The sequence below is a fragment of the Biomphalaria glabrata genome, chromosome 10, assembly GCF_947242115.1.
Source record: "Biomphalaria glabrata chromosome 10, xgBioGlab47.1, whole genome shotgun sequence".
Classification (NCBI taxonomy): domain Eukaryota; kingdom Metazoa; phylum Mollusca; class Gastropoda; family Planorbidae; genus Biomphalaria; species Biomphalaria glabrata.
In genome coordinates, this window is record NC_074720.1 from 32,733,655 (window position 1) to 32,749,035 (window position 15,381).

Consider the following 15,381-nt stretch of genomic DNA (forward strand, 5'->3'; position numbering starts at 1 on the left):
AATTGTATGATGATTTGGCAAGTCTGCAGCTTAAGGAATTGTATGATGATTTGGCCAGTCTGCAGCTTAAGGAATTGTATGATGATTTGGCAAGTCTGCAGCTTTAGGAATGTCATGATGATTTGGCAAGTCTGCAGCTTTAGGAATTGTATGATGATTTGGCCAGTCTGCAGCTTAAGGAATTGTATGATGATTTGGCAAGTCTGCAGCTTTAGGAATTGTATGATGATTTGGCAAGTCTGCAGCTTTAGGAATTGTATGATGATTTGGCAAGTCTGCAGCTTAAGGAATTGTATGATAATTTGGCAAGTCTGCAGCTTAAGGAATTGTATGATGATTTGGCAAGTCTGCAGCTTAAGGAATCGTATGATGATTTGGCAAGTCTGCAGCTTAAGGAATTGTATGATGATTTGGCCAGTCTGCAGCTTAAGGAATTGTATGATAATTTGGCAAGTCTGCAGCTTTAGGAATGTCATGATGATTTGGCAAGTCTGCAGCTTAAGGAATGTCATGATGATTTGGCAAGTCTGCAGCTTAAGGAATGTCATGATGATTTGGCAAGTCTGCAGCTTAAGGAATTGTATGATGATTTGGCAAGTCTGCAGCTTTAGGAATGTCATGATGATTTGGCAAGTACCCTCTGACAAGCAATAAGAATCTTTCTTGGTGTATTAAGGGCCTGGAAGATAACTATATAATACCACAATTGGGTACATTATTTTACTGCCATATTATTTAATTAGCCAATGGTTTTACAAAACTAAGGTATTTTATATACATACAAATGTGTTTGTTTACAAGCTTTCATAAACGGTGCACTTACTGTTGTGTGTGAGAAAGAAGAGTCAGGTCATCTGCAAAGTCCGTGTTTTTTTTTTCAGGCCCTCCATAGTGCCTCAGTAGTCTTCAGAGGGTATGTCTGTCCACGCTGGTGAACGTCTTCTCAAAGTGTTATAAAACTGGCGTAGAGATGAGAGTTCCATTCTTTTTTCCCATATCTTGCAGAAGAGAGGGTTGAGTAGCTTCACATTGGTATCAATGTCTGCCTTTAGTGCTTCAACTGGGATGCTGTCAGGTCCTGTAGATTTGCCGTTCTTCAACTGATTGATTGCGCTGCACCCTTAGTGGGTGCATTGCATTTGATAGTCATGTCTGGTTGGTTTGCAGTAGCTACTGGCAATGCTCGATCCACCTCTTCATCTGCCCTTCTTTATTTGCTATCACTTCTCCATTTTTACTATTCCTTTTTGCTTAGCAAATTTTCTTTTTGATGTCAGAGTACAGTTTTTAAGTGTTGTTATGAAGGGCTTCTGCTTTTGTTTCCAGTGCTTCAATGTAGCCCGCCTGTCTGCTCTGACGCTACGCTTGACATTTTCATCTGCTTTTGCATATTCTTTTTGTGCTTTTGCTGCTATTGTTTTACTGTTGTTCACGCCTGATTTCTTATCTCTTCTTTCATCGATCTTCTGAAGAGTTTCTGCTGAAATCCACTCCTTGAGGGTGTTTGATTTGGAACCCATTATTTCTTGGCATCTGAAGGTCTCTGTTTCTTTCTGCCACGTCTGTTGTCTCCTCTTCTAGTAGCTGGAGCTTGTTTGATAGAGTGACCTTGAACTCTTCCTGTTTTTTCCAGTCTTTCAGCGCATGGATATTGTAATGTTGGCGTTGGCTGGATCATCCTTTCCAACTCTTCTTCAACTTCAGCTTCACTCGGGCGACCAGAAGATGATCTGAAGCAACATCTGCTCCTCGTTTGGTGCGTACATCCTAAAAAGAGCGACGGAACGTCTTCACAATACTTAGTAATTCTCTGTTGACAGGTCTGGTGATTTGCTTTGTGTATTCGTTTGTGTTGGAAGACAGTTCCTTCAATCACCTAGTTGATTGTGGCACACGTTTGTGTGGGAAGACAGTTCCTTCAATCACCTAGTTGATTGTGGCACACGTTTGTGTGAGAAGACAGTTCCTTCAATCACCTAGTTGATTGTGGCACACGTTTGTGTGGGAAGACAGTTCCTTCAATCACCTTGTTGATTGTGGCACACGTTTGTGTGGGAAGACAGTTCCTTCAATCACCTAGTTGATTGTGGCACACGTTTGTGTGGGAAGACAGTTCCTTCAATCACCTAGTTGATTGTGGCACACGTTTGTGTGGGAAGACAGTTCCTTCAATCACCTAGTTGATTGTGGCACACGTTTGTGTGGGAAGACAGTTCCTTCAATCACCTAGTTGATTGTGGCACACGTTTGTGTGGGAAGACAGTTCCTTCAATCACCTAGTTGATTGTGGCACACGTTTGTGTGGGAAGACAGTTCCTTCAATCACCTAGTTGATTGTGGCACACGTTTGTGTGGGAAGACAGTTCCTTCAATCACCTAGTTGATTGTGGCACACGTTTGTGTGGGAAGACAGTTCCTTCAATCACCTAGTTGATTGTGGCACACGTTTGTGTGGGAAGACAGTTCCTTCAATCACCTAGTTGATTGTGGCACACGTTTGTGTGGGAAGACAGTTCCTTCAATCACCTAGTCTATTGTGGCACATGTTTGTGTGGGAAGACAGTTCCTTCAATCACCTAGTTGATTGTGGCACACGTTTGTGTGGAAAGACAGTTCCTTCAATCACCTAGTCTATTGTGGCACACGTTTGTGTGGGAAGACAGTTCCTTCAATCACCTAGTCTATTGTGGCACACGTTTGTGTGGGAAGACAGTTCCTTCAATCACCTAGTTGATTGTGACACACGTTTGTGTGGGAAGACAGTTCTTTCAATCACCTAGTTGATTGTGGCACATGTTTGTGTGGGAAGACAGTTCCTTCAATCACCTAGTTGATTGTGGCACACGTTTGTGTGGGAAGACAGTTCCTTCAATCACCTAGTTGATTGTGGCACACGTTTGCGAATGTCTTTCCATTATCCTTCATCTCGCCTAGTCTCTGCTTTCCTATGATCTCCTAATATTCTCTGTTGTTATATCCAACCTTAGCGTAGAAGTCGCCCATTATGATGAGGATGTTCTTCTCGGGTCTGTTGTAAAAAAAATGTCTTTATCCTCCTTTTCATTTTCATTGGTTGGGGCGTAGCATTGGATAATATCTAAGTTAATTCTCTTATTCTTTGTGTGTAACGAGGCTGTTATTAACCAGGCTCTGAGAACCCAAATAAGTGCTCTCTGAGTCCGCTTGGACAGCATCTGGGCTACTCCCTGGGTGAATAACCTGCTCTCATGCTCAGAGATTAAACTTAGCTCTCCTGAAGTCAGTCGCTTCTGCCCGAAACCAGTCCATCTTGACTCACTGATTCCTAAGATGATGAAGATATTGAGCTTGAGCTTGTCATCTATGCTGCCACTTGCACTGTATCACCACTGTCATACATGATTGGACGTTCCTTGTATCGATGGTGGGTTCCTGGTGGAGACGATAGTCTTTGGCATGTGGGATTCCAGATGACTCAGGTTCTCTCTGAAATGCGTCACAACACCTTCCCGCCGGAGTTACATCTTTTCTCAGGTCCGTGACTTCTGTTGATTTGCTTTTTAGTGTTTCTGTAGCTTGTGGTTTTTCCACAGGTTAGCCCTACGCCCAACCCTCCTCCTTTTTCATCTTGGGATCGTCCTAGGCAGAGTTACTTTATTAATAAGGGTCACTAGAATTCACGGGTTAAACGCGTGTGTGTGGAAATAAGATGACTGCCTAGTCGAATGGTATGCGCTCATGATAGTTTCGGGTTCGAACCCTGTTCCTCGCTATCCCTCGTCATACCGCTGGAGGTTTGGACTATGATGTATTACTCTTCAATTCTGAAGAAATAGCTGAAACATGTAGCCTTCTATTGCCCCTCACCATATAGAAATGAGATGAAGAGCTGGATGTTAGCTACGATGTCAGCCTCTAGCAGATCCCCCCCTCTCCACGCAGTTGATGTTTCCAAAGGAACGGTGTGGGCACTAGCGGATCCAGAACTTTGGAGTGGGGGGGGCGATTTTTTTCCAAACCCTAACCCCAACGCCCAGTAAACCCTAACCCTATGCATAAATGTGCGTACAGCACACACACACACACACACACACACATATATATATATATATATATATATATATATATATATATATATATATATATATATATATATATATATAGCATTTCTCATCCTTCGGCGAAAAACAAAACAACTGGGGCAGGGCCATAAGGTTCTCTTGTGTTCGCCCCGACGCCAAAAGCGTTTTCTTGCTTTTTTCACTGCAGAAACGTATTCTCCTGACAACTACAGCTCATTATTCATCAATGGAGTTCGGGGCGAAGCCCCGACGCCAAAAGCGTTTTCTTGCATTCTTCACTGCAGAAACGCATTCTCCTGACAAGTACAGCTCATTATCCATCAATGGAGTTCGGGGCGAAGCCCCGACGCCCAAAAACGTTTTCTTGCTTTTTTCACTGCAGAAACGTATTCTCCTGACATCTACAGCTCATTATTCATCAATGGAGTTTGGCGCGAAGCCCCGACGCCAAAAGCGTTTTCTTGCATTCTTCACTGCAGAAACGCATTCTCCTGACAAGTACAGCTCATTATTCATCAATGGAGTTCGGGGCGAAGCCCCGACGCCAAAAGCGTTTTCTTGCTTTTTTTCACTGTAGAAACGTATTCTCCTGACATCTACAGCTCATTATTCATCAATGGAGTTTGGCGCGAAGCCCCGACGCCAAAAGCGATTTCTTGCATTCTTCACTGCAGAAACGCATTCTCCTGACAAGTACAGCTCATTATTCATCAACGGAGTTCGGGGCGAAGCCCCGACGCCCAAAAACGTTTTCTTGCTTTTTTCACTGCAGAAACGTATTCTCCTGACATCTACAGCTCATTATTCATCAATGGAGTTTGGCGCGAAGAACCGACGCCAAAAGCGATTTCTTGCATTCTTCACTGCAGAAACGCATTCTCCTGACAAGTACAGCTCATTATTCATCAACGGAGTTCGGGGCAAAGCCCCGACGCCCAAAAACGTTTTCTTGCTTTTTTCACTGCAGAAACGTATTCTCCTGACATCTACAGCTCATTATTCATCAATGGAGTTTGGCGCGAAGCCCCGACGCCAAAAGCGTTTTCTTGCATTCTTCACTGCAGAAACGCATTCTCCTGACAAGTACAGCTCATTATTCATCAATGGAGTTCGGGGCGAAGCCCCGACGCCAAAAGCGTTTTCTTGCTTTTTTTCACTGTAGAAACGTATTCTCCTGACATCTACAGCTCATTATTCATCAATTGAGTTTGGCGCGAAGCCCCGACGCCAAAAGCGATTTCTTGCATTCTTCACTGCAGAAACGCATTCTCCTGACAAGTACAGCTCATTATCCATCAATGGAGTTCGGGGCGAAGCCCCGACGCCAAAAGCGTTTTCTTGCTTTTTTTCACTGTAGAAACGTATTCTCCTGACATCTACAGCTCATTATTCATCAATGGAGTTTGGCGCGAAGCCCCGACGCCAAAAGCGATTTCTTGCATTCTTCACTGCAGAAACGCATTCTCCTGACAAGTACAGCTCATTATCCATCAATGGAGTTCGGGGCGAAGCCCCGACGCCAAAAGCGTTTTCTTGCTTTTTTTCACTGTAGAAACGTATTCTCCTGACATCTACAGCTCATTATTCATCAATGGAGTTTGGCGCGAAGCCCCGACGCCAAAAGCGATTTCTTGCATTCTTCACTGCAGAAACGCATTCTCCTGACAAGTACAGCTCATTATCCATCAATGGAGTTCGGGGCGAAGCCCCGACGCCAAAAGCGTTTTCTTGCTTTTTTTCACTGTAGAAACGTATTCTTCTGACATCTACAGCTCATTATTCATCAATGGAGTTCGGGGCGAAGCCCCGACGCCAAACGCGTTTTCTTGCATTCTTTACTGCAGAAACACATTCTCCTGACCTAAGGCTCATTATTCATACTATTTAAAAAGGACCTTTCGAATAATGTTGTACTTTAAAAATATTCTAATATGAATTTATAGGTCCATAATACATTGCAAATAAAACCGATTTGTTCCTTGAAAAGATAGGATACCCCACATACTTAGATTTTTGCTTTGACGATCGCCGCCGAAAAAAAAAATTATTCGATAAATAGTATTCAAGTAGATTATGAAATTAATTGTGAGTTATAGTCACAAATTTATTTAACTAGAAAAATATCCGATTGAGTAAATGTTGGGAAAAGGCGACTAAGAAAAGATTATCTGGGTTTAGAACTCATCTCAATCATGACTCTTATACTGAAAAATTTTGTTTGAAATCTAACTTTTCCAATGCAAAGTCTTTCTTAAAATAATTATGATAAATTCATGGGAAATTACATAAACTTTGTCTGGAAAGGGAAGGGGCGGTAGAATGAAAATGATTAATCCTCGCTCCTTTTATAATTTCTGCTAAAGATTGCATTTGGCATTAAAGAATAGGGGTGGGCGACTCGATATAAGAATTTAATTTATAGTATATATAAATTATATTTGTGACAGATTTTTTTAATTTTGTAATTTCTTAACTATAATACAAAAAGAAAAAGTATTGATTTGTCCGATGGGGGAAATGCGATTGCATGTATCGCCCCTCCCACCTGGTACAACCCTTTTTCATTTAAATTTACTAATGATACAATTTGAGATTAGAGTGTGGTACGACATAATATACAATAGGTCACATATCAATACGTAGTTTATATTATATCGATATTAAACTAATTTTGTTCACAAACTATGATTCTCCACAAAAATAGGACCGCCCCCCCCCCCAGCACTCAGAGGGCTAGAGTGGGGAGGGCAGTACATGCAATCGCCCCCCCTCACCCCATCGAATCGGCAAAAATACCAGAAAGGGAGCGACATATTATAAAATTTATATATTTATTCAACTAATTTTGTTCACAAACTATGATTTCTCTATAAAAACGGACCGCCCCCCCCCACTCAAAGGGTTTAGATGGGAAGGGCAGTAGAGGTATTCGCCCCCCCCCCTACACCAATCGGCAACAGGGAACGACATAATATAAAGATTGGCTATAATATCAATAACAAATCTTAGAAATATAGATATTTAATTGATTTTGTTAGCAAGCTGTGATTTCTACTAATAAATTGGACCGCCCCCCCCCCGCCCCCCACTCGAAAGTTTATTGGGGGGGGGTGCGGGATTGATACCATCGCCCCCTCCCGACCCCACCAAATCGGCCGACACACTGGGGGGGGCGAAATAATCTAAAAATAGGTTGAAATATAAATAATTAGTATATATTTTTTACATAAGTAATAAATTCGTATACAAATTGTGTGAATCCTATACTAAAGTTCGCCCGCCCCCCCCCCCGAAGGGGGGGGCGACCGAGTGGGGGGGGCGATCGCCCCTACCGCCCCCCCCCCTGGATCCGCCAGTGGGTGTGGGCAGATACAGTTTGGGTTCAGCGGCGTCGTAGTTTCTACCAGGGGATAAAACTGTGCTGTAAGCTGCTAAGGGTCACCGGCTTCTGATTTTTTCCTCGGAATTGATTCCCGGTACCTACGTCATATTCTGGTATAGCCGAGGTTTGAATTTGGAGTTTCCTTCTCGTATAATGGGTGGGTAGGTATCCGAGGTTACCGAGCTCCTCCTGCCTGAAGCTTACGGGGTTAGGGGCCTAATGCTCGTCTTTGCCCCTTCTTCTGTAAGTGATAACAGTTCTGCGGGACCCAATATCTGAGCCAAAAGTGAAGCTCAGGAGTTGGGCGTACGCCTACTGGTTGTCAGAGGCTATATAGAGACGCACGTCATATATTGGAAGCATTTTTTACGTAGTGGAGTGCTTATATCCAATGTCACTTCATGCGCGCGCAATTATAACCATAACGACAGGGTTTATGAAGCTCTTAAATTGATATTCAGAATTGATTTTTATTTATGCTCCTGATACATGTAGGCCTAATTTAAACCAACACATGCACCACTACAACACTAGCCTACACATGGTCGGGTAGGCTATTCCGGTTAGGCCTAGGTCTTCAAAATGTCTAAGTATGTCTCAGTTTTGGTAAGCCTTAACGGAACCCTTGACGTGCGGCTGCTAAAGCATTCGATCTTCTAATAAACTAATTCAATAAGTGTTTTCAATTTCTGCTTCTGATTAGGAGCAATTTAAAGGATGGGCCTTCAAGATTTTTGTGCTGGCCAGGTTACATTATTTTAGATTTACAGTGTATATAATAGATTAGAGAGATCTACTTATTTGTCGTGGAAGTGTTATGCGTTTGAGACTGTCGTCGCGATGGCCCGGAGTTCGAAACTTGCCCGCAGTCATCTACTGCCAGCCATAATATGTCTTGCAAGAGGAAGAAAGGAATTTAAAAAATTAAAAGGCACTCAACGACAACTGAAAATTATAGATCTATGGCAAATTTTACCAAAACGTTCTTTATTTGAAGCCACTTTTGAAAAAAAAAAAGGCTATGAGTGTGAGTAAAGTAGAAATACATTTTCTTCTTATTGGACTAAAATATAATAATATGGCTTGTTTTCGAGTCCGAAGATTAGTGAGGAAGTAGTGAGGATCTCGAGTGCAGTATTTCCCCTGGCTGCGCAACCCCAGCTGTGACCTACATATTTTGACACTCTCAGGGCAAACATAACCATTGTCCGCAGGTGAACTAAAATATAATTTACATGTAGGCTAATTTATTTTAGCCTTTTTGTATGGGGCTATTGTTTTTTTGCATTAGGCCAAGCACGCCTATCTGGCACAAGAATTAACTGGCAAGTATGCGGTGCTGTAAGTCGCCATATTGAATACCATTAGATACCTATTAACTATTACTAAGTATTACATAGTCTATGTTATTGAAAGAGTACTTGCAAATTCTGTCTGCTACTGTAGACCTACGAATTGCAATAACATCATCAAGAAAGACAATCTTAAGCGTGTAAGTTACCGCAATTCTCTAGACGATCTAGATTCTAGGTCTCGTCATGATTTAGATATCTAATAATCTTTAACTTTAATCTAGACTAGATTATTCTTATTATTCTACTGAGTCTGAGTTTATCTTAAACTTAAAAGAAAATTGTCTTGCAATTCAATGCAAGTTCAGCAGTAACTTGAGTAAGGTCTGTTTCACATGTTTTGGATGCTCAGTATACTAATACTGGATACTCCAACTCCAGGGATGGTGCCTTAGTCCTTAGTTTCGCCATCCATTAAATTAGTTACAGACAGAGTACTTACTAATTACTAGTACTTGTACTAGATCATTAGTAGATCTACTTTTCTACTACCTAGACTGCATAGACTGGCTAGGGCTCAGTTGACAGTGAGTAGATCTACTCTAGATCTAGAGTCAAGAGGTTTGAGAAGCATAAAATTATTAATATCTTTAACTTTATAAGTAAATCATAAATTATGATTATAAATACTATTTATACAGATAAGATAAATCAATATAACTTTAATTTAATGTTACTAAATTTGCAATTATTTTCATTTTGATATTATCCTGAACTGAGTACCGTACTGTTGACTGTGACTGTCTCTAGTCTACTAACTACTACTAGCTCTAGAGTCTAGAAGTAGAAGTCTAGGAGTACTAACTAGTCTAGGAGTATATTGTCTCTATATTTATAATTTTTTTTTACTTAAATTCCTTAATAAAAATTTAAGCTTCAAAAGTAGCTATCTATCTCTGCAGACTCAGCTTAGAACTAGATCTACTCTTTGTACTCGACTACAAGGATAAATTTGGTGTGGTTGAAAATTTCTTATCAAGTTCTTTTTACTCAAATTTAAGAAAGCTTAGAAATTTTGATCATACTATACTACCTAATATAGTTTTTGTTTACAAAGGTGACTTTTTTTGCAGCAGTTCGTCTTTAGCAAAAAAACAATGTTAGATGTAGAAGTCCATGTCATGCACAACATTTTCTATCATAACTTCCTTTTTATCTCCATAGTTCAACCACTCAATATGTCAAGGAATGCTCCTATGAGAGACTGGAGCTTGGACTGTAAGGTTTATGTAGGTGATTTGGGCTATGGATGTGCTAAGCAAGAACTAGAAGAAAAATTCTCTAAATATGGTCAGCTGCGTAATGTTTGGGTTGCCCGCAAGCCTCCAGGCTTTGCATTTGTAGAATTTGAGGACAGTAGGGATGCAGAAGATGCAGTTAGGGCATTAGATGGATCGTAAGTTTAATAGTTTTTGTGTTGTTGTTTTTTTTTTAGTAAAATAAGATGAAAACATTTAGTCTTTTGTTTATCAGCTGCACAGCACATTTAGAGGGATTCACTGTTGGCTTAGGGGACTTGGAAACTTTCTAAATTTCCACTAGGCTTTGTCCCCTTTGTTTTTATTTATAATCCAAAAAAAGATTACTAAACCTAAAATCTTAATTGTGATAGAAGAAATGACTTCTGAATACCACTTTTTTGGAGGCCTCTTTACATTAATAGAGACCTCCTTACAATACCAGAAGAGAAAAACAAATGAAGAAAATAAAATGCATCAATCAACTTATAAGCATAGTAATAACTCTAAATGGACCTAAATTAGAAATAAACCCAAATCTCTATTAATTTCTCATTACTAATCCTAAGAGTACTATTAACCTAAACCTAACTCAGTTTCTAACACTATAGCTTAAACCAGACATCTTTATTTTTGTATGAAAATCTTTTTTTTTTTTTCTTTCTTGAATAGCAAAATTAATGGTCGCCGTGTGAGAGTAGAAATGTCCTCAGGACGCTCTAGATGGAGTAATAGAGGCGGGCCAGGTAGAGGTGGAGGCAGGCAACAACAGAATGATAACTATAGAGGAGGGGGAGGAGGCGGAGGTGGAAGAAGGTCAAGGTAGGAAGATTTTTATATATGAGCATGAGTTTATGTTGTGCTTAAAGTATTCTAGTTTTTCATCAATCCTTAAATAATAATTTGTTTTTATCCTTATTGAACATAGAACAAAATTATATGAAAACATTTTTATTTCAAAACAAAATTCAAGAACCTCGTTTTTGGTATTAAAAACTAAAATGTTTATTAATTAGATTCTGTATATATTGTAAACAGATGCTTTTTGTTTGCTTTGCTATTGCATCTTGTGTTTTAAGTAGTGTTGCAGTGTCTGCGATTCCTTTGTACATATATATTTTTTGTATTTTGATCTTATTTTAAACCCTGTGTTTAAATAACACCTTAGTATAATAACCAATATCCTTCAAAATGATCAGATATTTTTTCATTGTCTGCTACTTATTATTGAGCACACAATCAGACAACTGCATTTATAGTTATCAGCTGTTTAAGGTAGTATGTCAATCAACTCAGAAACCAATTTAAAACTAGTTTTATTTTAGGCTAGAATTATAGGAAAAAATGGTTATAAGTTTTGTGAAGCAAAATATTTGTCATTATTGTATTGGTAAATTTGTTTGAAGGTTTCAATAACCAAATGGATTTTTTTTTGTTTTGTATGTTGTCTGTAAGAATAATATATTTTTTTCATGATTTATCAAAAATTATGATATTTTTTTTCTTTGCTCTCAAACCTTTTAACTAAAATGTTTTTAAAAAGTTATTAAAGCTATTTATTAACTATTTCTTTATCAACGGTGAATGTTTGTGAGTATACTGTATGAGATAATTTGTGTAATAAATTTATTTCTTCTCTGGCCAAAATGTTTCAGGGTCATCACCATCAGCTGGGTACACCACTGCCAGCCCCACCACCACCACTACTAGCACCAACTTCCTTCACCACTACTACTACTACTACCACCTACATCATCAACTCAGCCAACTCCACCGTCGGGGGCTCCAACTCCACAAAAAAACAAACAACTCCGTAGCTGCTGTCAGCATCCCCAACTAAAAAGCAAATTATGCCATCAGCCTTTGCACCGCCAGCCGACAAAAGTATATTGCAGAATCCACATTTTATTGCTCTGGAATCAGCAGATATATTTCATCAAAACTGCCTTTGACATGCCCCAGTTTTCTAAATAGCATTTTTTTTTAAAGTGAAAAGTTCTTATTCATAGCAGAGATGTAATATTTACCTTTCACTCAAATGCTGTTAAAGATTTTATTTGATAATTTTTATATATTTATATTTTTCAATATTAAAAAAAAAATTAAACTAATAAAAAAAAATTACTTCAAAAATAGACAAAAAATTAAAATAAAAAAAAATTACACTTGTGGGCAGTAAGTTGAATCAATTGTGGCATGTTTAATCAACTTTAACCTCAACTGGGTCTTCGGGGAGCGCTGCCTTTCCACTACCACAGTACCTCATCTTCATTTTAATCAACCAACAACTGATCTTCGTATGGTATCTTCGTTGTACAATGGTATGATCACATTGTTAGTTTTTTTATGTATATATATATTTTATTTATTTGATTAATATCTCTAATTGCACTGCTTCTTTAAATTAATGTTTATGTAATTTTTTTAAAATATATATTTTATGGAGATGGGTACATCCATTTAGACTTCTAATCCATATCTATTTCAGTTTTAAAAAATGGTGATAATAATTGAATGTTTATATAGTCTTTAAATTCTATGTTTTGATGCAGTCTTAATACTTCAAGCTGCTACTATTTAATGTTACATGAAAAAGTTCATGTGTGTCAGGGGCCTTAGTAATAAACTTAGTGTAACTTTTGCCAATAAAATATGAATTTGTTGCTAATGGGTTGGACAGTAATGAAAAAAAAAAAATTTTTTTAATCTGATTGTTAAAGGGCAGCAGCTTAGCTTGTTAAGACTTAATTGATGGTGTAAAATAACTGCAGGACTGGAGTTGATGAATACCTGCTGTGAAACCAGTTTTTTTTTTTTTTTATGTATTATTATTTCCTCTGTGACCATGTCTTTCTATACTAATGTTCCAATTAAAAGCTGAACTGTCTCTTCTTACATATTTCATCACTTTCTGTTTTTTTGGGGGAAAAGAATCATTACCAGGTATTTCATCAGTTATCATTTATTTATACACTTTGTGCCTATTTTAATGCATCTACTTATCTTAACTCTTTGTTCTATATTTCTTACTACTAGAACCTAACCAGTTTATCAATTTTCAGCCTAAGTCCCAGCAGAGAATTATTTACTAAATTGTGTATTCATCTGCTGGTGTTTAAGTGAAAACATGTCAATATGTTTTAATCTCAACAGATCTTTCTCACCTCGTAGACATTCTCGCAGTCATAGTGCATCAGCTTCACCGAGAAGAAGAAGCAGGAGCAGGTAGGTCATTTAAATTATTTGATGTTTAATTCTATTAGGAAGTCCTTCCACCTTTTATTTTTTTTTATAGTTAAGGGTAAAAAAAAATGTTTTTTAAAAGTTGAAACCAAGATATATCAAAAGACAGCTAGAAAGTAATTTTAGAGTTGAGTTCTGAGCTTTCATTTAAAACATCTGGATATCATTAGAAGACACCCACATTGTAGAATTCACATACAACATATTCATCTAATTTATCATTTTTGTGCTTGCAGGAGCTAGACAAGAAGTTCTATTTCTCAACATTGTCCATGTGTGCTAGTGCTGGCATCTGATTACCTCCATCCAGTATTTTTTTTTTTTTTTAAAAGGAATGTTCAAAAAGTACACTAAATATTCTCATAAACAAATTTTCAGGAGTTGAGAGCTTTCATCATTATCATAATATATAGTTTCTATCTCCTCCCCCCCTCCCAACCAAAACATGTAATTTATACAATTTTGAAGTATTTTTATAAAAATGTAATTTATTTATTTCAATCAAAAAGGTAAATGTCTAGTTAGGTCTCCCTTGTTTCAAACTCCACATTCATTTTCCCAGTATAGTTGTAAGAAGTCAATGAATCACAATTTTCTATTGACCATCCTGTGAATGTATTCCTAATGTGACACTGTTTGGACACTTGTGCTTGAGTTTTTTGAAGCTGTTGTGAAAGTACCTATTCATCTCAATAATTTTTAATAACTCTATTGAGGGCATTTATTATTATTCACTGTGTATATATTTATCTATGTCCATATCATGTTAAACATGTTATCTGTGTTGAATTCAAAAGTGCAAACAAAATAACATAACTTAATGAGATAAATTTTTTTTTTTAATTATTATTCAAGGTAAATATTGTGACTTAACATGTCTTGTCATTTTAGTTTGAACCTATCAAACTTTATTTTAACTACATGTTCGGTTGTTAAATTAAATGCAGTTTTAGACTTGAAACATTTGACATTATCAACCATTAATTCAAACACTACTTTTTATAATTTTTCAAACACATCCATTACTAGCTTTTTTAAAATTATTATTATTTATATTAATTTTTTTTCTCCTTAAAACAAATATGTCATTGATATAATTAATGTAAAATTGAAATAAATTGTGCTGAATTTTTCTTTTAATTTGTCTGTATTTTTTTGTGGATAGTTGTAAAGAGTTCACTAAACGTAAACAAACCCTCTTTAAATAAAAGTAGTGAATGCAATGTTACTAAAAATCAGTACTGGTAGTATATGTAGTTTTGTTAACTTTACCAATTATTAGTGTAGTATGCACAAATTTAATCACATAACCCATGGATGGGCAAATTGCCACATGTGACCTGCAAACACCTACAGAAATCGAGTGTTCACACAATATATACATAAAATATTGAAATATATTTAAAAAATAATAATTCTAAATATCTATATAAATTATTGAAAGATTATTTCTACATGCCATTATAAAAGTTTAAAGTAAACGAAGATTATTCTTATTGGCAATATTTCGAAACAGACTCAGGTCAGTAATTATTCAATGCTATGAAGAACTGTTTGAAAGTGTTAGTTTGGCTTGGAACAAGATGGCAAGTGTAACAACTGATGGAGCCCGTGTTGTGACTGAGAAAAACAGTTGCTGTTTTTTGTTTAAATAAAAAACAATATCCCAACCATTAACTGGAAAGTTTGCACAAAGCTGCATAAAATATAAAAAATATTGAAGGTAAACATCTCGCAAACTTATCAGAACTAGGAGTCTTAACCACAGGCAGTTCCGAGAGGTTCTTGAAGATCGGCGACAAAACATACCACAGCACAATCCGCTGGCTAAGCTTGGGCAAGATATTGAGAAGCATATGGAATCTTAAATAAGAAATTATGTACCTTGAAAGACATTGACTGTGACTTTGTTACAAATATTTCTATTGAGTGAAAGATAAGACTTCATTTTTTCATCCAAAATATTACAATGGGTTGTTTGCATATGAAATTTATTTGCATGTTAAATCTTTTCAAAACAAAAGTGTTATGGGAGTTCTATGGGTGCCAGAAGCTTTATTTCCACAATTAAAAAACTTTGCTGCTAAGCTATCACATTATTTGGA

General features: G+C 37.4%; 1 protein-coding gene across 3 annotated transcripts; it reads left to right on the plus strand.

Annotated features, from left to right (window-relative positions):
* The first annotated feature begins 8,651 nt into the window (after window positions 1–8,651).
* LOC106064885 (RNA-binding protein 1-like) lies at window positions 8,652–14,410 on the plus strand. Of its 3 annotated transcripts, XR_008780081.1 has the most exons (6): window positions 8,652–8,784; window positions 9,960–10,191; window positions 10,706–10,855; window positions 11,689–12,354; window positions 13,187–13,258; window positions 13,513–14,410. XR_008780081.1 is itself a non-coding variant. In XM_056043526.1 (5 exons), the coding sequence occupies exons 1-5, from the start codon at window positions 8,775–8,777 to the stop codon at window positions 13,517–13,519; spliced, it is 471 nt and encodes a 156-aa protein (XP_055899501.1). In that variant the 5' UTR covers window positions 8,663–8,774; the 3' UTR covers window positions 13,520–14,410. The 3 variants fall into 3 exon arrangements, 2 of the variants coding, with proteins under 2 accessions (XP_055899501.1, XP_013078977.1); XM_056043526.1 differs by lacking the exon at window positions 11,689–12,354 and having other exon boundaries at window positions 8,663–8,784; XM_013223523.2 differs by lacking the exons at window positions 8,652–8,784; window positions 11,689–12,354 and adding an exon at window positions 8,791–8,935.
* The last annotated feature ends 971 nt before the right edge of the window (window positions 14,411–15,381 follow it).